General features: G+C 54.3%; 8 protein-coding genes across 8 annotated transcripts; 3 read left to right on the forward strand and 5 right to left on the reverse strand.

Annotated features, from left to right (window-relative positions):
• Positions 1–661: 661 nt before the first annotated feature.
• Positions 662–2369, reverse strand: PG985_006758 (uncharacterized protein; the record flags this gene model as incomplete). The annotated part of the gene is made up of 5 exons (XM_066826527.1): positions 662–769; positions 854–1813; positions 1879–2043; positions 2109–2199; positions 2266–2369. The coding sequence occupies 5 exons, from the start codon at positions 2367–2369 to the stop codon at positions 662–664; spliced, it is 1428 nt and encodes a 475-aa protein (XP_066686134.1).
• A 1049-nt stretch (positions 2370–3418) lies between these two features.
• PG985_006759 (uncharacterized protein) lies at positions 3419–4085 on the reverse strand (the record flags this gene model as incomplete). The annotated part of the gene is made up of 3 exons (XM_066826528.1): positions 3419–3625; positions 3676–3912; positions 4029–4085. 3 exons carry the CDS (start codon positions 4083–4085, stop codon positions 3419–3421), a joined length of 501 nt encoding a protein of 166 aa, XP_066686135.1.
• Positions 4086–5586: 1501 nt separating this feature from the next.
• Positions 5587–6458, forward strand: PG985_006760 (uncharacterized protein; the record flags this gene model as incomplete). Its single annotated transcript, XM_066826529.1, has 3 exons — positions 5587–5669; positions 5749–5957; positions 6031–6458. The coding sequence occupies 3 exons, from the start codon at positions 5587–5589 to the stop codon at positions 6456–6458; spliced, it is 720 nt and encodes a 239-aa protein (XP_066686136.1).
• A 340-nt stretch (positions 6459–6798) lies between these two features.
• On the reverse strand, positions 6799–8579 carry PG985_006761 (Chitinase 1; the record flags this gene model as incomplete). The annotated part of the gene is made up of 2 exons (XM_066826530.1): positions 6799–7369; positions 7429–8579. 2 exons carry the CDS (start codon positions 8577–8579, stop codon positions 6799–6801), a joined length of 1722 nt encoding a protein of 573 aa, XP_066686137.1.
• Positions 8580–10356: 1777 nt separating this feature from the next.
• Positions 10357–12834, reverse strand: PG985_006762 (mannosyltransferase pmti; the record flags this gene model as incomplete). The annotated part of the gene is made up of 3 exons (XM_066826531.1): positions 10357–10790; positions 10846–12487; positions 12574–12834. 3 exons carry the CDS (start codon positions 12832–12834, stop codon positions 10357–10359), a joined length of 2337 nt encoding a protein of 778 aa, XP_066686138.1.
• Positions 12835–14198: 1364 nt separating this feature from the next.
• PG985_006763 (endoribonuclease L-PSP) lies at positions 14199–14691 on the forward strand (the record flags this gene model as incomplete). The annotated part of the gene is made up of 3 exons (XM_066826532.1): positions 14199–14235; positions 14298–14311; positions 14371–14691. The coding sequence occupies 3 exons, from the start codon at positions 14199–14201 to the stop codon at positions 14689–14691; spliced, it is 372 nt and encodes a 123-aa protein (XP_066686139.1).
• Positions 14692–16274: 1583 nt separating this feature from the next.
• Positions 16275–18003, forward strand: PG985_006764 (uncharacterized protein; the record flags this gene model as incomplete). Its single annotated transcript, XM_066826533.1, has 6 exons — positions 16275–16469; positions 16813–16971; positions 17046–17054; positions 17200–17309; positions 17374–17450; positions 17522–18003. The coding sequence occupies 6 exons, from the start codon at positions 16275–16277 to the stop codon at positions 18001–18003; spliced, it is 1032 nt and encodes a 343-aa protein (XP_066686140.1).
• Positions 18004–18298: 295 nt separating this feature from the next.
• On the reverse strand, positions 18299–20422 carry PG985_006765 (uncharacterized protein; the record flags this gene model as incomplete). The annotated part of the gene is made up of 1 exon (XM_066826534.1): positions 18299–20422. The coding sequence occupies one exon, from the start codon at positions 20420–20422 to the stop codon at positions 18299–18301; it is 2124 nt and encodes a 707-aa protein (XP_066686141.1).
• Positions 20423–20975: the final 553 nt, after the last annotated feature.

Consider the following 20975-nt stretch of genomic DNA (forward strand, 5'->3'; position numbering starts at 1 on the left):
GTTCTAGAGAGGTGGGAGGCTTACCCAATTTGTGGAGACAACCTTAAATGCACCAGCTCCCACTTTTAATGCATGGTTGTTCTTCCAGAAGCAGGCCGAGATCGGCATATAGAAATACGTTGTAAATGGTTTCTCTCTGGGCGGAATACCTAGGTATACGCCCTGGGCATGATCTTCATGACGATGTAATACAGAATCTGGGTTTTGCGGACCTGAGAAGCTTCCGCTGGATGTGGCCAACATCAATGCCTACAAAGAATGCGTTTCAAACCCAAGAGTGGTTACCAAAATAGTGTACATATTGCTTGAAGTCCTACGATTTACCTATACCTACCATTTACGACTTGTTGTTAGTATGCTGTGGCATTTATGCCATGAGGAATGAGAGATCCTGAAGGCCGAGGTCATGAGGATCAGGTGAAATGGAGGCTCAAGGGCGTCACGGACACAACTATGAGAAACAGTCAACGGTTCAGCTGTGTTTTTCATTGGGTTGGATTGTCTACTTCATGACTGAGGGCAAGCTAGGTCATACCAGGGATAGGCTTGGTGACTTCTATATAAGGCAAGAAGCCGACCGTGGCATTAGAAAGATTGAAGCAAACAACGTTTGAAGGGGGCGATGAGTTCTGCGAGCCAGTCATTGATTAGCCTCAACCATTCACAAGGTGCCACTGCTCGAAGTTCGTCTCATCTTCATAATCTTCTCCTTCAAAAGCTTCTCGCGCAGTTCACTGGCTCGCTGCTGAGGGGTCTTTGTGTTCTTGGTCTGATAGACAGAGTCAAAAGGTCAGTTTTCTCAACCCAAGCATTATAGCATAGATATGAAGATGCCCTATTAAGAAGAACGAACCTCCTCTGTCGCTGGAGCCGCCGCGTCGGGTTGCGTAGGTCGAGTTGCGCTATTGTCATCTTCCGAAATATCAGCCTTTTTGTCACCGGTAGGAGGGGTCTCGGAACGTTGTCTCCGCTTCTTTGATGCCGGTCCATCACTGCCTCGGCTCCTGCTTCTGCTGCGAGTGCTGGAGCGCCTCAACCGGCCAGGAGAGCGACTGCGGCTAATGAGCTCGCGAACAGGCTTGCTGCGCCGGGGACTTCGACTGCGTGAACGCGAGTATGACGAAGACCGAGATCTACGCGACCGTCGCCGACTGCCCCGAGCGGCAGATTGTGATCGGCTTCGCGAGCTAGAGTATCTGCGTCGTTTGGGTGCTGGCGAATATCTGCTGCTGCCGGACTCGGAAGCACTATCAGGTGACGACGAATTCCTCCGGCTCCGGCGACTGGCTCTCGGAGCCTTGTCACCTCTGCCTCTAGACCTGGACCGCTTGCGCGCATCTCGGCGACGAGGCGGCGATCCACGGTTTTGCTGACTTCGTCGAGGTGGAGTGACAGATCGAGCACCCGGCCGCCTGCTACCACTCCGACTCCGAGAGACGGAACGAGAACGCGATCGAGACCGCGACGCCGTGTCTCGGGAGTCGGCGGACACCGACCGGGTCGGTGAGCGGCCGCGACGATCGCCACGTCGGTCTTGCGGGACGTATCGATCACGGTCGCCACGGTAGGAACCTCCGCCTCTACGAGGTGGCGAGAAGGATCGATCCCGTCCGCGCCCGAAGCCTCTGTTGCGGTCCTCAAAAGCCCTGTCGCCTCCGCGTCTGTTGCCGCCTCGCCAATTGTCGCCACCACGGCCACCTCGGAAGCCTCGATCGCGTCTTTCCCGTTCTCGAATGTCAGCCAGCTCACGATCGCGTCGTTCCTGGGTTTCGCGCCGTACACGAGCCTCTTCCGCGGCTTTTTCAGCCTCGATCTGCAGTGACGGTCAGTTTTCGCTTCAATCAGCACGCACTGTCCTGCGGGCTCGGCTTAACTCACCTTCTCCTGGATGAGTTCGGCCTTCTTGGCTTCAAGTAGTTCTTTCGGAACACCCTGAGGACTACCCTGGGCACTCAGAAACAACTTCCAGAGCTCCTTGCAGAAAGGCGCGGTGTCTTTGTCGAGAAATCCGGTCAGCTGAATCTGCATGGATTTGATGTCCGGCTGTAGGTGCAGGCTGTCAGCTCGAGTTTGTTCAGTCAAGTGTCGAGGGGAGAGGAAGTGCGTACATAACGAGAGCCCTCGACCAAGTTGAAACAGAGCTCAGTAACCACATCGTCCTCAGAACCAAGGATTTCGGAGATTCTGCTTGCGATCCACCTGCGGAAAAAGGAGAATGGTTAGCAATTGGTAATAAATGTTATAGTTGCTAAGAGGCGCGCTCACTTCTTCATAACTTGCAGGTTCACCTTCTGCATGTCGACCTTCTGATTGAATTCGGGCGGGAATTTGGTAGCTCGTAAGAGCTTCATGTCCACGCTTGAAGCCATTTTCCAGGTGCGGGATTGGCTTGTGGAAGGTTGGCGGGTTCTTGCGCGTTCGCCGACGCAATAGGCACCTCTTCGGTCGGAGGCACAAGGGAAATGGTGTCAGAGTATGGAATCAGCGGCAATAGATGTTGGGTAGCTTGGTGGCCGGGGCCGGTAAGGTGAAAGAGAGAGTGACGTTTTTGAACTCAGAAGATTTCTAAAAACCCAGGCGCCGGTTCAGACTGTGTAGAGACCAGTGCAAGGTTGCAGTCGAATAACTCAGTCAGGCCTGTAGAGCGGGGCTCGCTAGCACTAAAACCAGTAGCCAGGGCAAAAGAGCGGGCAGTTTATTTAGGGAGCAAGGGAGGTCTGGGGTTGCTGAGCTCACCCCCACATCGCTAACAGCCTGCAGTAGAGCGATACAGTAGAACGTTGTGAGTTCATGTTGATAAACAGCCATCAACCATTTTGGGGATTCCCTTGATCTTTGGGATCGAATTGGACGCTGCGATCTTGTCCTAGGTATACACACTGCACATATAGTCGAGCGCCCGGAGGTATCTTAAGCCCTCCTTTGGATCGAAGAACTTCCCCCGAATAGATTTTTTTTTTTAAAAAAAATTAAAACTATTTTATTTATAACTTTTAAAGGTATAAATTAAAAAATAACGAATTCCAGCTTCGTTAAAATATAAAAAATAAAAATAGAAATAGAATTAAGCCCCGAGTATTCTTTATTAGAATAACTCGGGAATGAGAAGTTTATATCTTTCTTAAGGAGCGCGAGGCACACCGGGTTTGCGTGATCTGCCTGATATACAGCATCCTATGATTCCTAAACAGCTGGACATCGATATCATGTGATATTAATAAGTTGAAGCGCCCTGTTCGAATTATATTATAATGTATTCATATCTCATAATACCGCCGTCGTCTCATCGAGTACCTCCCCCCTTTTTGAGCCCTGTTGAAACCAGAATATAAATCCCAAAAAGCCCCAAGGCGAACTGCGTGACCACGTGCCCCCCAAACGCCGCTGATGCAAAGAAACCGTGTAACGTTGGTGTTTTTTACTTCGGGTAGCTGATGCGGCCAGGGCTTTTGGGGTCACTGTAGTGGTGTGCCTGTTGGTCCCTGGCGAGCCTTTCCTGCTTCGCCGCAAGGGCATTGATCTTCTCGCGCGCCTTCATGAGGCTGCTGTTATCCTGGTCCTTCAGCTTGGCGCGTATTTCGTAGAGGGAGAGCAGCGTCGAGGCCCGATCGATATCGCCGTCGGCCTGTGGAACGGGTTAGTCTCGTTTCCTGTGGCACGCATAGGATACCTCACATCTTGGTTCCTCGGGGTGCCCGGAATGGAGGACGGTGTCGCCGAATTGGTGCGCGACAGAGGAGGGGTGAAGATGCGGCGGCCGAACTTGTCGAGGCGGCCGGCGGGGGTTGTTGCAGCCCTGCTATCGGGGGACGAGGTCTTGGCCGATAATGTCTGGACTTGGATGGCGGCGGCGTCCTTGCGATCGAGGGTCTTGTTAACCGATACCAGAGCCTTCGCGGCACCTTGGTCCTGCTAGAGATGCGCGATTGCGGGGTCAGCATCTTTGGAAGGCGATGAGTGTTTTGGGGGGTGGAGTTCAGTGCAGTGATGCAACTATACTCTGCTGCAATACCACGTCCGCGACTTACAGCTGCTTGGAGATCGTTCAGGTCCGCCAGCATCTGGGCTAGCTGAAGAGCTTCCATGGCGCACTCTCGAATAGGAATTGTTGGAAGCGAGAGAAGTCCCAAATTGGTGAATCAGATAAGTAGTAAAAAGGTAGAGTGGAGGATCTTAGCACTCGAGGGAAAAGGGTCTCTCGTTTTTTAAGGTACTGCTCGTGGTAGATAAGGTAGGAAGCACTACCTAGTTCTGGAGGATCTGATTGACTGTGCGTGAAACGACGGGACGAGGAAGAGGAGGAGGAAGGCTTGTGTGGTGCGTGTGTGTGTGTGTGTGTTGTACTTTTTCTTTTTTTTACCTTTGACACTCTGAGCCCAGGCCTTGGGCAGCTTGGAAAAGCAAGAGGTCCAAGGTTCTAGATCAAAAGGCAAGCATGCTCCTGGAGGTTAATATCGTGTACGCCAATGTATGTAAGGCCCCGTCATGGGCAGGCAGTATAGCATAAGTATCATTTACAGAATATTAATGAGCTTGGCATGTAGAGTGGGGAAGTCGCGTGTGCTTTTCCAGGTCAGGGAGGCTAGGGCAGCTACCTACCCCGTATGTGGATGTGCTCATCAATGTACATCATTCTGCACATCTTTGCCAGCCCAGCCAACGCCAACGGCTGCCTACCGGAAGAGGCAGGTCTAGAAGAGCTGTGTGTGTGTGTGTGTTGGTCAACCCCGCGCTTTGTCAAACGGCAGTCAATCAGTCAGTCAGTCAATCGGAAATACCGGACGGAGTCTCTCACTGTCCTTTGCACTATCCAGCGTGCTACCGATTTGAAATCAATTCGAACGTACTGTACCTACCTAACCGCATACTCGGGGCCGGCTCCCTTTTTGATTATGCTATTGTCAATCTATTCTTACTCCATACCAAGCAGTGGCCAGTTTCCACTACGCAAAGTTGGGACTGCGGAGGCCTCAAGATGAGATATCTGACCCGGGTGGCTCCAACGTCAAGCACGCGGGCGCATCTGCTGCTACCAAGCAGAATATCAAGCAAGCCAATGCACGCTGGGCACTGGCAGAGCACTCAGCACTGGCTGGGGGGTCGCAATGGATGTTTGATCTTTAGGCTGTCCGGTCTAGTGGATCAGAGAAACGTCAGGAATGACTAGCGCGCTCGACCGAAAAGGCTTAATGAGAGTCCCGCCCGCTCGGGTATTCGAGGTGTACAGTATTAGTACGAGCATTGAAGCGAGTTGACAAGCCAGCTCGGCTTCGGCGGTCCGTAGCAGTAGGCAGGCAGTAGTAGCTGTTAAGCTACACGTAGCTCTACTGTACTGTAGCCATCCCCTCTCCTTTTGGTCGGAACCTCCCGAGGCCAACAAGCACTTCTGAATCTGAAGCCCCGACTATCGGATCCAGATCTACCTCCGCTTTGCCCTGCGATAATCAATCCCGCATCTTCAGAGGGCCTTCGTAGCAGTGGTGACAAAGTGTCACACCCAATCGGTGAGTTTCCATCTCACACTATAAGCTGCAAAGTGTCGGGCGAAAAGCAAAAACAACCTACTCACTTCTGTCAAAGCACAATATGAACGTATTCCGACGCGCCATGTCTTCTGCATCAACTCTGAAACAGGCCCGTAAGGTCGTCTGCATTGGCAGGAACTATGCGTAAGACAGCCTGATTCATTCAATTGGCCCTCCATAGAGGAGAACCAGGCCGTAGTTGACACAATATATACACATGCAGAGACCACATCGCCGAGCTGAACAGTGCGCGCCCAAAGCAGCCCTTCTTCTTCCTGAAGCCATCTTCGTCCATCTTGCTGCCTAACGAGGGACCTGTCGTCCGGCCCAGAGGCGTCGACCTTCACTATGAGGTCGAGCTGGCTCTGGTCATGGGCAAGCGGCTGAAGGACTTCTCTGGAGACAACCAGGCCGCCTTGGACGCAGTTGAAAGTGAGTGGCCCACCATGCAGACAAACCCCAAGGGGAAGATTTGCTATTTTTACTGACTGCTACTCGAAAAAAGGCTATGCTCTCAGCATCGACATGACAGCCAGGAACACACAGAACGAGGCCAAGAAGAAGGGTCTCCCCTGGTCCATCGCCAAGGGTTTCGACACTTTCCTCCCCATGGGAAACATCATCCCCAAGTCGTCTATCCCTGACCCTCACGCGGTGGAGCTGTACTTGACTGTCAATGACAAGGTCCACCAGAATGACTCGACCGAGCTCATGCTGTTCAGGATTCCCCGGATCCTGGCAGACATCTCCAAGGTCATGACGCTGGAGCAGGGCGACATCGTCCTGACCGGTACGCCCAAGGGTGTCGGTCCGGTTGTGCCTGGCGACGTCATGAAGGCCGGCATCAGGGTCAACGGAAAGGAGCTCGAGGAGGCCAAGATCGAGGTCAAGGTGGAGGAGTCCACAAGCTCGTACGAGTATGCCGAGACTTAGGGACCCCGACTATAGGTTCGGCATTGGCGATCGTCTCTTCCCGTGCCAGTGGGAGAAGACAAGGATTCAACAGTGGCTAAGCTAGATGTGATACATAGCTCTAAGCTATAAGCTGGCTTTATTTCATGATTCTACGCAACCAAGTCATGTGGACATTTATTGGCTGGCGTATAGGGCATAATAGCTCACGTATATATCAACTATATCATATATGATGGTCCCGCAGAAAAGAAAGAAAAAGACAGGAAGAGTTCAAATCCAATGTACGCAAGACCTGAACACCGCCCCTTTCACGCAATATCGTCACATAGTGACGCAAGAAAGACAAAGAACAACCATCCTAAGCCCCCGGCATACCCCAGCGTATGTTATCGTACTGGCTCATCGGGTACCACAGGTGATTGGGGCTCTGGTCCAGCCAGCCGAGGCTCTTGGACATGGTGTTGACGAGGCTGGCGGCGCCGGCGCGGTCTCCCCGAGCCTCCCAGAAGAAGGCACCGCCGAGCCGCTGGCGGCGGACGTAGCGCGCCTTGTAGAGGGTGCTGCGGGGCGTGTCGTAGCTGACGAGCTCGCGCGTCGCGTTGTCGTAGCTCCACGCCGCCTTGGCCCCGTCGTCCCACAGCTCGCGCGCCCCCGGCCGCGGCAGCGTCTTGTAGAGCAGCACGCCGCCGCCCTCGGCCCCGACGCCCGCGTACGCCTGCCCCAGCCCCGCCGTCGACTCGAAGGAGCGGCCGTACATCGGCACCCCGAGCAGGATCTTGCTCGGGGCGATGCCGAGGCCTTCGTAGTACCGCACCGCATCGTCCGTGCTGAGCTTGGTCGCGCGAGGGTGGCGCGGGCTGCGGTACAGGTTGGACTGGTGGCCCGTCGTGTTGTCCCAGCTGCCGGTGTAGTCGTACGCCATCAGGTTCCTTCAGTCCATCGTCAGCCGACTTGGTCAATCCTCAAAGGCTGAGAAATGTCTACTTACCAGACGTCTACATACGGATCCATTCCCGCCAGGTCCAACTTGTGGGAGTTCACCGGCCCGGCGGGGCTCGCGACGGTGATGAGGAAGCGGTACGGGATGCGGTGCTGGAACGAGAACCGGTCGAGGGCCTCGCGGCACGCCTTGAGCAACAAAACGAAGTGCTGGCCCTGCTCGGCGTCGGCGGGGTACTCCCAGTCGAGGTCGATGCCGTCGAAGCCGTAGTCGGCCATCAGCTTGACGGCCGAATTGGCAAACACGCGGCGGCGGGCCTCGTCTGCGGCCACGGGGATGAACTTGGGCGAGTAGTCGAAGCCGCCGATAGACAGCAGCGTCTTGAGGTTGCGATTGCGCTTCTTGTGCAGGTACAGCTGCTTCACCACGCCGTAGGCGTTGTGACCGCGCGTCCGGTTGTGCGGGTCATCCCGCGCATATCGCTTGCCCACGTCGGCAAAGGCGTCCGACGACTTCACCGTGCCGTTGACGTCGATGTCAGCGAAGGCGTACAGGACGTGTGTCAGCTCCGATACGGGCAGCTCCTGCGGCTGGTAGCTGCTGTTGCCGGATGTACCCCAATTCGTGAAGTAGATGGCATTCTTGTAACCCCGGAAGATGGGAGGTGGCGACGATGGGGGTCCTGGTGGCCTTATGGTAGGGGCGCCAGGAGCGCTGCTCGTTGGAGTTACTGAGCTCGAGATGATGCCGCTGGTGACACTACTGGTAATCGGGTCCCTCGTTGGAACTTGGGTAGAGGTCGGTTCCTCAACTGCCGTAGTCGATGTGCTCAGCGTTACAGTGAACGAAACTGTTTCACTACCACTTGAAAAACTCCCAGTGGATGACCCGGCAGTGGTCGATGAAGTCACCGACGCCGACGTGACCCCTTCGCTCGTCGATGGTGAGATGCTTGACACGAGATCCCTCGAAGAGCTTGCCGTCGTCGCGCCTGTGCCAGAGCTGGGCCTGGACGCACTATTCGACGACGCTGGTGGCTCCGGGGCCGTGACATATACCGTCGTGGGCATGAAAATCGTCGTCGTGAAGAGGGAGGAGCAGTCAGCCCTCTTCTGCTCCTCGAAAGCAGCAGCGCCGGCGGCCAGTCCACCGAGGACCAGAATAGGGGCCGACGAAGCCCATGCAGAGATGCCACGCATTTTGTCTGGGCTCTACCGAAGTTAGTGAGCGACCTAAGGTAGCAAGTTATACAGCACTGCCGGTGAGAACGGCGCAACGACTAGGCACACTTGGTTAAAGTGAAGGAAGTGCACATGATAGGAATCAGATGGGAGGGTACTCAGGTCACTCAAGCTCTGAGGCTACCGGCTATTAAACATATTTTAGAGACTAGCATGTATGATTTATGGTGAGTTATATCAAGGGGCAGCCGTGAATGCTCATGGCCAGGTAATGGGCTCTCCACCACCACCATGGAAAAGCTCCCGTGAGTCCATCTGCAGCACACTTGGCGTCCGTTGACCGACAGAGTGACCAGAGGGCATGCTGCGAATGCCGTTGTAGCTCACGGGCGACGCGGTTTCCTCATCCAGATCTCGTCTTTAGCCTACAAGGCTCCATTCGGACCATTGACAGGACAGGGGTAATTGCGCGATGGCGATGGAGTATGCATGTGTACACGTTGCCGTGCCTGCTTTCTTCCCCAAAACTCCAATTCCGCTTGCGGCGTGCTGCCCGTCTTGCCTTGCAGGCCTCGCGTGGCTTGTCGATTGGCGTGCGTATGCATGTGTAGTATTCGCATCGAGTTCCACCTATGGGATGGGCCTTCTGTAGCGATGATATATATGCATGATGGTAGTACTATTGGATTTCCGCCGAATCGCAAAGTCCCGGCGTACATTAGGAAAGGATCGGCAATGCTGCTTCGCGCGTTGGGATAAAAGGGTTCTTCCCGTCCGAGGTCTGGGCATGTAGGAGCATGCTGATGTTACTTTCGGTAAAAAGGGGGAAAGAAGCAGGGCAATTTATACCCCGGCGATCCGATTGGCTCCGCGTGCAATGGGGGTTGTATAGATGCATGCCAAGCTTGTCTGCTCAGAGGGAGGAGAAAACAAGATTGAGTATTTCCTGATGTTGCCCTGCCCTCGAGCTCCCAGTCCGCTATAGCAAGGCGTATCATTTGCCGTATTGTGAGCCATCTCTCGGCGTGAATTGGACCTGACAAGCCCCTGCGAGAATAAACCGACCAAGTCTCCTCAAGAATAAACAGGTCTATAGAAGACCTATTATTCCAGTAGTATTGGCTTATTCCACTGTCATTCCCCAGAGTAAGTGGAATAATCAAGACGGTTTATTCCTGCGGCTGCTTGCTGATTGGTGCATTGGATCATCTACATGTAGCTGGTTACATTCCTGGATCCATATGCTAAATACACAACACAGGGCCAGTGTCTAGGTCCTTTAACATGCATGTAATATAACACACCTAAGCAAATTGCCATCCTGTTCATGGCCCCTGAGCCAACAGGCCAGTGGCGGGAAGGAATTAAATGCATATACTGCATTCACTCATTCTTATGACAACACAACCGGATTAGCTACGCCAGCTTGCAATTGATCCAAGCCATCATGAGTGCATCTCAAGCCGATCACTGATTCCAGCCGAGAGCTCACGAGTGTAAGAGGTGCTACTTGCATCTTGACCAACGTGCTACAAGATAGATCTTGCGAGGAAAAGCCTTGTCGTAACGGTCAACTGACTAGATCATAGGGAGAGATTATTGTTTCATTTTTTATATATAGATGGAACAAACTTCTCTGCTTTCTGCCGGCGCCATTTTTCTTGTACTCTAAATAACATCACCTGCGCGGGGCGCCAATTCTCCCCATTTTGCTTCACTTGTGTCTCTAAATCGTACACGATCGACTGTTCCCGCCCCGAGCATCAGCCATCAAGGATACGTCTACGCTTCACCTCTATTTGGCGAAATGCAAGTCGTATCCAAGCCACTTGCGGCGTAGGATCTGGTCCACGTTGAGGCCCGGGTAGCCGTAAGTAAGCGGCAGGAAGAAGTACCACGATGCTGCGACTATCGCCATGATAACGCCGCACGCAATCCAGGCGGGCACCATGCTCTGTCCAGAGAATCGCTCTCGGGCAGTGACATGTCGCTTGGGGCCAGGAGCCTGCTTCTTACCCGACTTGATGGCCTGGTAGCTCGCCTCCTCGGTTGAGGGATCCGCGTTGAAGACGAATTCAACCAGTGCACCAACGACCAGGCAGGATGCGAGATGAGCAGGCAAATAGTGATGCAAGAACAACTGGCGGCCCATCAGGAAGAAGGGGAAGAAGTGAGTAGCCCAGGCCAGGAAGAAGAATCCAGTCGAGTTATACAGACGAGATCGGGTGCCTGGGAACAGTTAGTTATCTTGCGCATATCAAGAGGGCGCGAGGCAGTTACTTACGGTGGTCCAGAGCATCGATGCCACGGCGCAACGACACTTGGTCAGCTCCAACGATACCTGCGTATACAGCCAAAAGACTGCTTGCAAGCCACCATCCCAAGGGGTTTCCTAGGAAGTAAATTTGCTGGCGCGTGTCGTTCTGGGTCCAGAAGCTAACACCTCGCAACAGGAACGGCCACTGGTAAGGCTGGCTGGCGTACGGGTGGCTGCTCGTCAACTGGTTGTTGTGCCAGAACATGGATCGCTGCAACTCGAACCATTTCTTCAGGAATGGCATCGTCTTGACTTGCTTCTCGGGCTTCTCACGTCTAGGGTGGTCTTCCGGGAGTGAAGGGATGTCGTCCACGAGCCAGACGTTAGAGCTAGGAGTGAGCTGCTTGTTTCCATTGATTTCCTGCTGGCGATGGCCCCAGTCAGGAAGGGGGGTGGTGTGAGTCCACATAGCAACCTTGCTGGGGTTGTGAATGAACTTGAAGTGGCTTGAGACAGTCTTGAACTCCTGTGCGTTCTTGCCACCCTCGATGCGGATCTCGAAGAGCGTATCGGCAGATCGGGTCCCGTACGCGTCTTCCAGAGGCACCGTTGTAAACTCCTGGTTGGTAGGATAGAAAGGAGACGCGACGTCGTGAGAAAGGAGAATTGTGTTTGTGACCAAATGTCGGAGACGGACAAGTTCATGGTTCTTTACATGACGTCCCAGTTCTTGCTCATTCTCGATTTCGGCAGGCAGGATTTGCCAGTGGTTGTTGGTGTCGTTGTACGGGTATCCAGTAACCTGCTGGCCCTGGCTGGAAACGCGTCCATCATCGTAGCGGAGAGGGTATTTGGCGTCATGGCTGTGAAGATACGCCTTGGTCTCCTTGTGGCGGAGAGTGATGGTATCGTAGTAGTCGATGTTAACAGCATTGGCCAACATGACATTGTCCGAAAGTGTCTCCTGGAACTCGGGGGACATGAAATCGTCACCGGGGCCAGAACGGGAGAGGATGGAGAAATGAACCTGGAACCAGAACAAATAGAAGATGAAGGGCATGATGATCAAGCCAAAAGCACGCGCGGCGAAGTGCTTGCCAAAGTCAGGCAGGCTCAAGCCACCGCCTGGTCGCTTGACGTCGAGCAGATCCCACAAGTCGATGACGACGGCCGAGCCAATGGTAACGAAAGCGAAAAGGCCGACGTATTTGGTTGAAATGTCGCAAGACAGGGCAAAGCCGGTCAGGATCAACCACTTCCACCACTTGCGGCCAAAGGGCTCGTGTCGCTGCTTGTAGAACTTGATGTAGAAGAGCAGACTGCACGCCATAGCCAAGACGAGGGTGGCATCGAGAAGAATGAGTCGCGTCTGGCCAATGTGGGCATTGTCGAGGAGAACCAAGCCAGCCGCGACAATACAAGCCGGAAGACTATAGCCAGATTCCCACATGATAAGGTAGGTGACCGTGACCGTCAAGGAGCCCAGAATGGCGGGCATAGCACGGAAGGCGACATAGGGAACCTTGTTTGAAATGTACGAGTCGCCAATGTTCTCGAAGTGGAAGTGGCCATCATAGCCAACAAGCCAGCCCATGAAGGCAAATAGGAGTTTTCCGAAAAGGGGGTGGACATCGAAGAAGTAGGTCTTTTCGAGATAGTACGAGGCGAACTAGAAGGCACAGGCATGTTAGTTATGACCCCTCGCTGAAGATATACACGGGCTGGTTTTCGCCGGGGACTTGACTGTCTTCTTACCTTGCCAAAATGAACCTCGTCAAAGACGACCTCGTTGGGGTGGCTAATACCCCAGAACCTGGAGAGGAAGGCCAAGACTGTGATGACAGCCAGCGCAATCTTGTAGTCCCATTCCGAGCCCGCGACGGAGGCTTGCTTGGCCGACTTCACCAGAGTGTCGAGCTCGGTGTCCTCTCCAGATCCGGAGCCGCCCTTCTTCTTGGACCCCGGCACGTTACGCTGGCGCAAACTGCTGCTCTGGGGAGTGGCAGTTGACGCCATGCTGTGCGAGAAGGAGGAAACAACGTGATATCAAGGAGTGTGTCGAACCGAGTACTGCGGGAGGAGAATGGCATTGTTAGCGCTCCGGATCTGAGGTTTAGGCAAAAGCTCAGACGGGTTCGAGGATGCACTCAATGCAAGCACGAGACACATCGAGGTAGTTGCTGTATAGGTAGTTTGGCACAGCATACATAGGAACGAACACCTTGAGGACTGGAAGAGCTCGAATCCAACTCAGTGCAGGTACGCCCGATAGCTTCAATTGCCTAGCCGACAGCGAGCAGTGACAGGAGAGCGGCGCTTACTTACTTGGACAGAAAGAAAAAATGGTAGTTGTCATCTACCTTTGGGACTGCAGGGCGACGACAATCCGACAAGAAGATGAAGGATGAAATAGATTAATTCATCAAGCAATAGGAGAATGCAACCAAGCTACCTACGCTACGCGGCTGACTTTCTTTGCAGGGATCGCTCTCCAGGGTTACGTACTACTGCCACTCTACGGCCACTACACACTACCTGTCCTTTTCAGGCCACTTGGCAATTGGTTCTTCACACCACCACATGCAATCGAATTCTGGGACCCGTACAAGCTGAACCCCTGGCACCTGGCATTAAGGCAATAAGGCGACGTACCAAAATAGTCAGAGGAGTAGCCTGGTAGCCTTGCCGCTGCTACTGCTACCTATGATACATATCCGCTAGATGCATATATGCTGTGACGTATGTTTTACTCGTCGATTCGCACAAAGGCGTGTCGGGATGTGTTCGAAATACTCCGTACACCTTCAAGCCTTAGCTAAGGTTGTTGCTTGCTTTGAAAGTAAAGTAGAGGTGCCAAGACAAAGGTGATCTCCTCGGTTGATGCCGGCCATTTGCAGCTACAGCTTCATGATGACATTGTTGTATACATTATGTGCAAACCTGTTAATAAGTATGGAGTACTACGCAGATGGTAAATAAGACTACCTATATCTAGATACACGAAGAGTACCTGTATTCAATATAGTTGCGAAGAGTAAACATATTCCAGCTGGGGACACCAAATAGGCACCTAGTTCTTGTCGGAACAAACCTAACGCAACAACCCTGCTGTCCATCAGCCCGGCCCGCAGCGAAACTTAGCCCCCAGTTGCAAACGTCCGAAATACGGAGGTTTGCGACCATCCACCTCCGCCCGAACGACCCCAACACTCAACTAAACTCTAGAAGACTTCCTGTCCCCGACTTTCATAACGATGTCACTGAGCCTCCGAGTCACACCCGTGCGATCCATCCTATCGCCATCCAGAAGCGTTTCTTCCCTCTTCCAAATATCCAGAAGAGCCGCCATCTTCCGCCCAACACTGACACCAAGACGCACAATGGCTGAACAAGTCTTTGCCAAGGACGCAGCACCGCGTAAGTTCCAAACCGCTTGTGTGAGAGAGGGTAGATCAACTGTCGACTAACATATCTTGCAGCTGCCGGTCCCTACGTACGTATCGTGTCACTCACGGGGTCGTGCTGAACATGGCTTCTGACCTCACTGTACAGTCCCACGCCATCAAGACCCCGACGGCCATCTACTGCTCGGGTCAAATCCACCTGGATGCCTCGGGCAACATGCTCCAGGGCACCATTGGCGAGAAGACGGCCCTCTGCTTCCAGAACCTGAAGGCCGTCCTCACTGCCGCTGGCTCGTCCGTCGAGAAGATCGTCAAGGTCAACATCTTCCTCGCCGACATGGGTGACTTCGCCGCGATGAACGAGGAGTACGCCAAGTGGATGGTCCACAAGCCCGCCCGTAGCTGCGTGGCCGTCAAGACGCTGCCCAAGAATGCTGATGTCGAGATCGAGTGCATTGCTCTCCCTTAAGCCAAGGAAGGTCAAACGGGATGGGCTCGTATCGTCGCCGCCACAGGGGGATAGCCGTGCCATTCAAAGTGGCCCAAGACGATAGAGTTATTAATGAAAGACCAACATTAACGCCATCTGCTTCTCCGTTTCCCAATCTCTATCTATGTTTTACATCCCTTCCGCCAGCAGAAGCACCAGAAGAAAGCCTCTAGTTGGCGCTGCTAAGCTGACTCGGCCTTGGACGCAAGCGTACTACATGCACCGGCGCAGCCGCAACAGCATCGCACGGTACGGTGCTTTTTTGCATCCCCTTGGCTAGTGGCTAAGAATAACTATGTCTGTACCAGTGGCTTGTTCGCACGAGTTCCGAACGGAAAAGCATGGCGTTGTCTCACTCACGAGTTGGTCGGTTTGCAGCCTCCAGCATGGGCTCTTGCTCACGTTTTTCAACAGGCAGGTCTTTGCTCGATCGCATGCTAAACAACAAGCGCAATAACCGCCGGCCTAGATGCATCGGCATGCCACAACAGACATGTTGTACGTTTTGAGCAAGGCCTAGTGCAGTCAAGCCAGTGCCGTACTTGCTCAGATTTGGGGCCACGCATCTAGTCAACTATGTCCCGTATATAACTCTACGGCAGTATCTATATATAACTATATCTCTGTTTAAGTGGCCAACTAAAGTAATTAAACAGATGCTGACGATGTTTTTGACTGCAGTACCAGAGCTCTCTGTCGGCGGCTCCTACGGCGCTTGAGTTTCGGCAACCGATGGTGGCAGACCAATGGTGTCGGAAGTCGACTTCAAAGCGTCCAGCGATACGGAGTACGGGATCCAGAAGAGAGGCTGAGTCGAAATGGTGGGTTGAGATTGGTATTTGTCTCATTTGTGTTTATTGCTTATCATATGTAGGTTTTCGATAGTGGAAGACGCGCGAGGATATAGAGTTGGAGACAGCACTCAGAAAGGACTGCCCAGCAGCGCTGTGGTTAGGTGAGCAGCCGATCGAGGCATGCGGCGGATGGCGCCAATTCCACGTTTTGCTGCAAGCTGAGATTTTCCCCGGGGCCCGGCTCTGCAGCCATGTGTCACTTTTCTTCTGCTGGCCGCCCAGGCCCCAAGACACAAGACATGCGCAACATTCGGATTGTGTAGGTGCGCATGAGAATTTCTGCATCCGAGCGATGCACCCAGGGTGTTAGTTGGACTGTTGTCATTGGTCAATGGCATGCGAGCGGCATGTCCTCCCTCGTTGTCGACCAATCCCGCTGCTCAATTCGACCTGCCCTCCCTCCGTTCCGGGCTCTGGAACTATAGGGAACCCTATCTACAACGCCGCATCCAGAACATTGGTGGGCTATGCATACAAGATCGAAAAACATCATTCCCCCCAAGAGTTCGCGACCTGGGCCCTCGTGTCGTCATGGCAGAAGCAATCAGGTCGCGCTTTCTGGGTCTCTTAAGGCCTTGACGGGCGCCGCTACCCTGTAGAGGAAAACCCCCCTTTGGTTCTCTCCCTCTCCCCCGCTCCCCATCGCATCCCGCCCGCGCCCCTGCGACCTATCAGGATCCGATCGACAGTGTAAACTGCAGAACAGCGATGGCAAATTCCACTACAACTAGGCTGGATGATCTACCCGCCGATTTTGTCAGCTTCAACCAGGGCCCGGTCGCCGAGAGGGTGGCCGCGGCGATGATGGGCATATCGTGCGGTTTCGTCATGCTGCGGCTGGCAGCTCGCGCGACGAGGAAAGCGCGCCTAGGTCTGGACGACTGGATCATCCTCGCCGCCTTGGTATGTTGCGCCATCTATCGACTGCTACTACTCGGAGGGAGCTGCTATAGAAGAAGGGAGGTCCTGATCATCGAGCACAGATACCCGCCATGGTCTATCTCACAACCACTTTTATTTGTGAGCGCCACCTACCAGAGGAGGGGAAGGGATCAGCCGAGCAACATAACTGACTGAACCCATCGCCAGTATCGCAAAATGGTTTAGGAAAGCACCTATTGGTTGTCATGTTGACAAACCCGGGCTCGTTACGGGTCATCCAACTGGTAAGGACCCGTGTAAACCTCGTTGCGCGTCATGGGTGTGGGTGTGGGTGCTGACCTGACTTGCAGTGGACATTTATCAGCGAGATAACATATGGCGCGACAATAACGGCAGTCAAGCTGTCGATATTGGCCATGTACGACCGGCTCTTTCCAACCAAGTTTATGAGGAGAGCGGTCGTCAACCTCGCGATCGTGGCGATGCTCTGGTACCTTGCAGTGGTACTGGTGGTATTCTTCCAGTGCGACCCCATCCCTCGCTCGTGGGGAGGCACTGCAGAAGGGCATTGTGTAGACCACTACAGCTACTATACAGGCCTTGCTGGTAAGTAAAAATACCGCCGATGCCTATCTATGGTGTTCTCAGTAGGCTGACTACATCCTTCTGTCTGACAGTTCCTCATGTATGTGTTCTCGATGCTGCCCCAAACCAAGTATGCAGGACTTTCACATTGCTCACGCGGCAACAGATTATCATTGACATAATCATACTCTCGCTTCCGATACGAGAAGTGCGCCGCCTCCAGATAGTCAACTGGCAAAAAGCGGCAGTGTGCGGCATGTTCCTGCTTGGCGGGTTGTAAGTAGAATTGCCCAAGCCCAAGCCCCTTTCGACCAGGCAGTGGAAAGCTTACACGTCACAGCGTTACCCTCGTCAGTATTGTGCGCCTCAAGTTCGTCGCCGAACTTGTCAACACAGAACCCGGAGCGGATACAACGGGTAAGTCAGGCCATCTTCTTTTTTTCCCGACTGTTCTTCTTCATCAACATGGTATGCTGACTCCCTATCAGTCGTAGTCAGCACGGCGATATGGAGCACGATCGAGGTGGGCGTGGCCATAATGTGCGCATGCCTGCCCACGCTGCAGCCGCTGATCCGCATGGTGTCGGCCTACATTGTCCGGAAAACGCAGCACTCGAGCAGCAGCAGTGGCAGCGCGGCGCCCGGCCGGAGGAGCGGATTCCCACCCGCCGGCTCGGACAGCCGCGGCAGTCGGGGGTGGACGGGGGACAGCTCGCGGCCTCTGAACCACGCCGACTCGGAGGGCTCGTTCAAGTACGTGCCGGACCACGATTTGGAGCTGGGCCGGCTCAGCAGGGAGCACCCGGCCTTCCGGAATTCGTTTCCCATGGGGCTGAACATCATGCCGACGGCCAAAACGGGGGCGCATGCGGCATGGCGCAGTACGGGGCCCCTGACGCTCCAGCCCATTCGTCCCGAGAGACCCATCTCTCTCGGGCTGCAGGGCATATTGAGGAAGTCATACATGTAGTAGAGCATCTATCTCTCTCCAACAAACAAGTAAAATTAGTATTTAATCATCAAGCGACACACGTTGCGCTCGTCATCGCCTTTTATCGTATGGGTCTGCACCACACCGAACTCTCCAATCTACATACCACTTCTTCTAGGAAATAGGGGTCGGTGGGACATAACATGCATCCAGTGAAAGCCCGCTCTGAGGATTGACAGATATTAATATGCGACATATATAATGAAAATGCAACGCGAGTTAAAACAAGTTTTGGTTCTTCTTCTTTCTTCACTGCAACCGTCGCCATTGCCTTTCACGGCAAGCCTTGTTGTATCATCCCGGCCATTTGCGCATACTCCTGCCCATGGACTTCGACCGTGGCGCCCACGTCCGCATCGAGACTCGTCAGGGTGTCGAGCAGGCGCTGGAGGACCTGCTCCATCTCCTCGAGCTCGGTCAGGACCTCGACCGCCCGGTCGTCGATCCACGCGACGCGCTCCTCGGTGTTGTCGTAGATGGCCCGCACCGCCGCCGTCGCGGCCTCGAGCCCGTGCCGCGTCCAGAGGGTCTGGTTCATGACGCGCGCCGCTTCCTCCTCGTGCGGCAGCGGCGGCACGGCGGCCTCGACCTGGTGCAGCGTGCTCCTCCGTCTGTGCAAGCCTCCTTCTCCTCCTCCTCCTACCGCCGGCGTTCCTGGCCTCGGCGAATTGCTTCGGCCCCGGCTCCGGCCCCGGCGGCGGTGGAGCTCTCGCGGACCCCCGAAGGCGAACGCGGGCGCTTCCATCTCGTCCAGGAACCCCTCGAGCCACGCCTGGTCCGCGGCATCGACGACGGCGGTGCCCGCCCGCAGCAGCTCGCGCCACCGCACGGAGCGCAGGCGCACGAGGAAGTGCCAGTTGATCTCGTAGGGCACCGCCTGGCTGCGGACGAGCAGGGACTCGTCGTTCCGCACCAGGCTGTGCTTGGTCGGCACCCACCCGGGGATGAAGGTCAGGGTGTCGCGCAGGTTCGCGACCTGGTAGAGCACCTCGAGCGCGCTCAGGTCGTCGGGCAACAGCAGCCAGCCCTTGACGAAGTTCATGGCCTCGTCTGCGTCGCTGGACAATGGATCGATCAGCCCGTCGTCGCCGTCGTGGTAATATTCCTCCTCTTCTGGCGGGTCCTCGGGTGGTGGCGGCGGCGACGGTGGTATCTCGTCGTCGTTGTTGACCGTCTCCGGGTCCGAGTCTGTGGGCTCGTGAAACCTGGACATGGAAAATTCTTGATTGGTATCACCGGTAAGCTCATCCTCTTCTACTTCCTCCCTTTCTTCTTCTTGTACGGTCGATACTGGGACAGACGTTTCTACTGGGGCGGACTCGGGGGCCCCTTCCAGCTCCCGCATCTCCATTAATAGTATGAGCTTCCTGCGCAATTCCATAAGCTCAGCACGTTTTTCGTCTGATAGCTCTGATAACTCGTCGCTGCTGGCGGCTTCCTGCTCCTTTTGCGGTGATGCTGTGGTGGCTGTCGAAGAGGAGGCTCTATCCTGCCGCGACTCCTGTTTCTCCCTTTCTCTGAGTTCCTGTAAAAGCTGCAGCTTGGACCTCAGCTCCATCAGCTCAGCACGCCTTTCATCCGACAGTCTTGACACCTCGTTGCTGTCGATGGCATCCTGCTCCTGTTGCGGTGGTGCTGCTGCTACGGTGGTGATGGTAGTGGTGGTGGTTGAAGAAGAGTCCACGTCCAGCTGGGACTCTCGTTTCTCTCTTTCTCTGAGCGCATGTAGAAGCTTTAGCTTGGACCTCAGCTCCATCAGCTCATTGCGCTTATCCCGGGAGAGGGTATCTGGGCGTTGCTGACGACGAGGACGAGGGGGCTTCTCGGTTGTTCGCTCGACGACCGGGATAACCTCCACATTCTCTTCCACGGCCACCTCTGTTTCAGGGGCACCATCTTGCACTGCCTCCCATTCAGAGGTCACATCTGAGTCGCGTTGCGGCAGCTGGTATTCTTTGGTGATATCGATCGTCGGGCTCGGTGCGGCGACCTCCCTATCGTCGTCATCTCCATGCTGTTCGTCTTCGGGGTGAAAACTCAGGCTGGTAGTCGGCCTCTCAATAGAGTCTGGCCTTACCACCTCCTCCACCTTTCCCCCCCTTTTCCCCCTCCTCTCCCTCATCTCCCCCCTCTGATTGTACACCTGCACCGGAGACTTCACCTGCGTCCGTGTCTGCGACTTCTTGTGCGGTATTGTGTTCCATGGGAGAGACAACCTCAGGCGAGGTTTCGAGCCCGTTGTCGTTACCCTCAGGGGTGGTAACAAAATCCTCATCCTCGGCAACATCCTCTGACTCAGGCTGCCTCGGCTCTGACCCCTCGCTCTGTGGTCTGTCTGGGACTGTGGCTTTGAGTCGATGATGGTCCTGAGCATAATCGAAGGTGTAGGAGGAGTCATCGTGGGACCCGAGTCGCGCCCAGTCTAGCGTTCTCTTCTGCTCGGAGCTTAAAGACGTCGGAGTATGTGGCGGGCAGGCTCTAGATATTTCCGGCACACCATTAAGGCTTACATCTTCAGTAGTAGTGGTCTCTGGTTCGGTTGAATCTGTCGTCTCGGTAGTTGTCCTCTTCTGCCGCCAACGCTTCAGTATCCATGCCTCCAGGGCTTCGAGGCGAACCGTTATTATTAAATTTATCAGAATTAGTGCTAATCGGACCCTCCTCCAGGTCCTCGGGTCCCATTGGAATGGCATATTGTATTATAGTGTGAAGGCAGAAAAAAGAACGAAATTGTCTTGTGGTTTTTGAATTGGAATGAAACCACCCACTCTCCTCTCTTTTCTCGTGGCCGCGCAGGGGAGTGGGAAATAGTAGTGTCTTTATGCGGGAAGCCTTTTATTCGAAAGGAAGTGACAATTGCATAGTGTGGGCGAACATCGTCAAAGAAGCTCTCAAAGACGGGGACAATAGAGAGCACGGTAGCCTGCTATTTTCGGATCTTGCTTAGTCTG

Source organism: Apiospora marii, assembly GCF_038362585.1.
Source record: "Apiospora marii strain CBS 49790 chromosome Unknown utg000004l_segment0_segment0, whole genome shotgun sequence".
Taxonomy (NCBI): Eukaryota; Fungi; Ascomycota; class Sordariomycetes; order Amphisphaeriales; family Apiosporaceae; genus Apiospora; species Apiospora marii.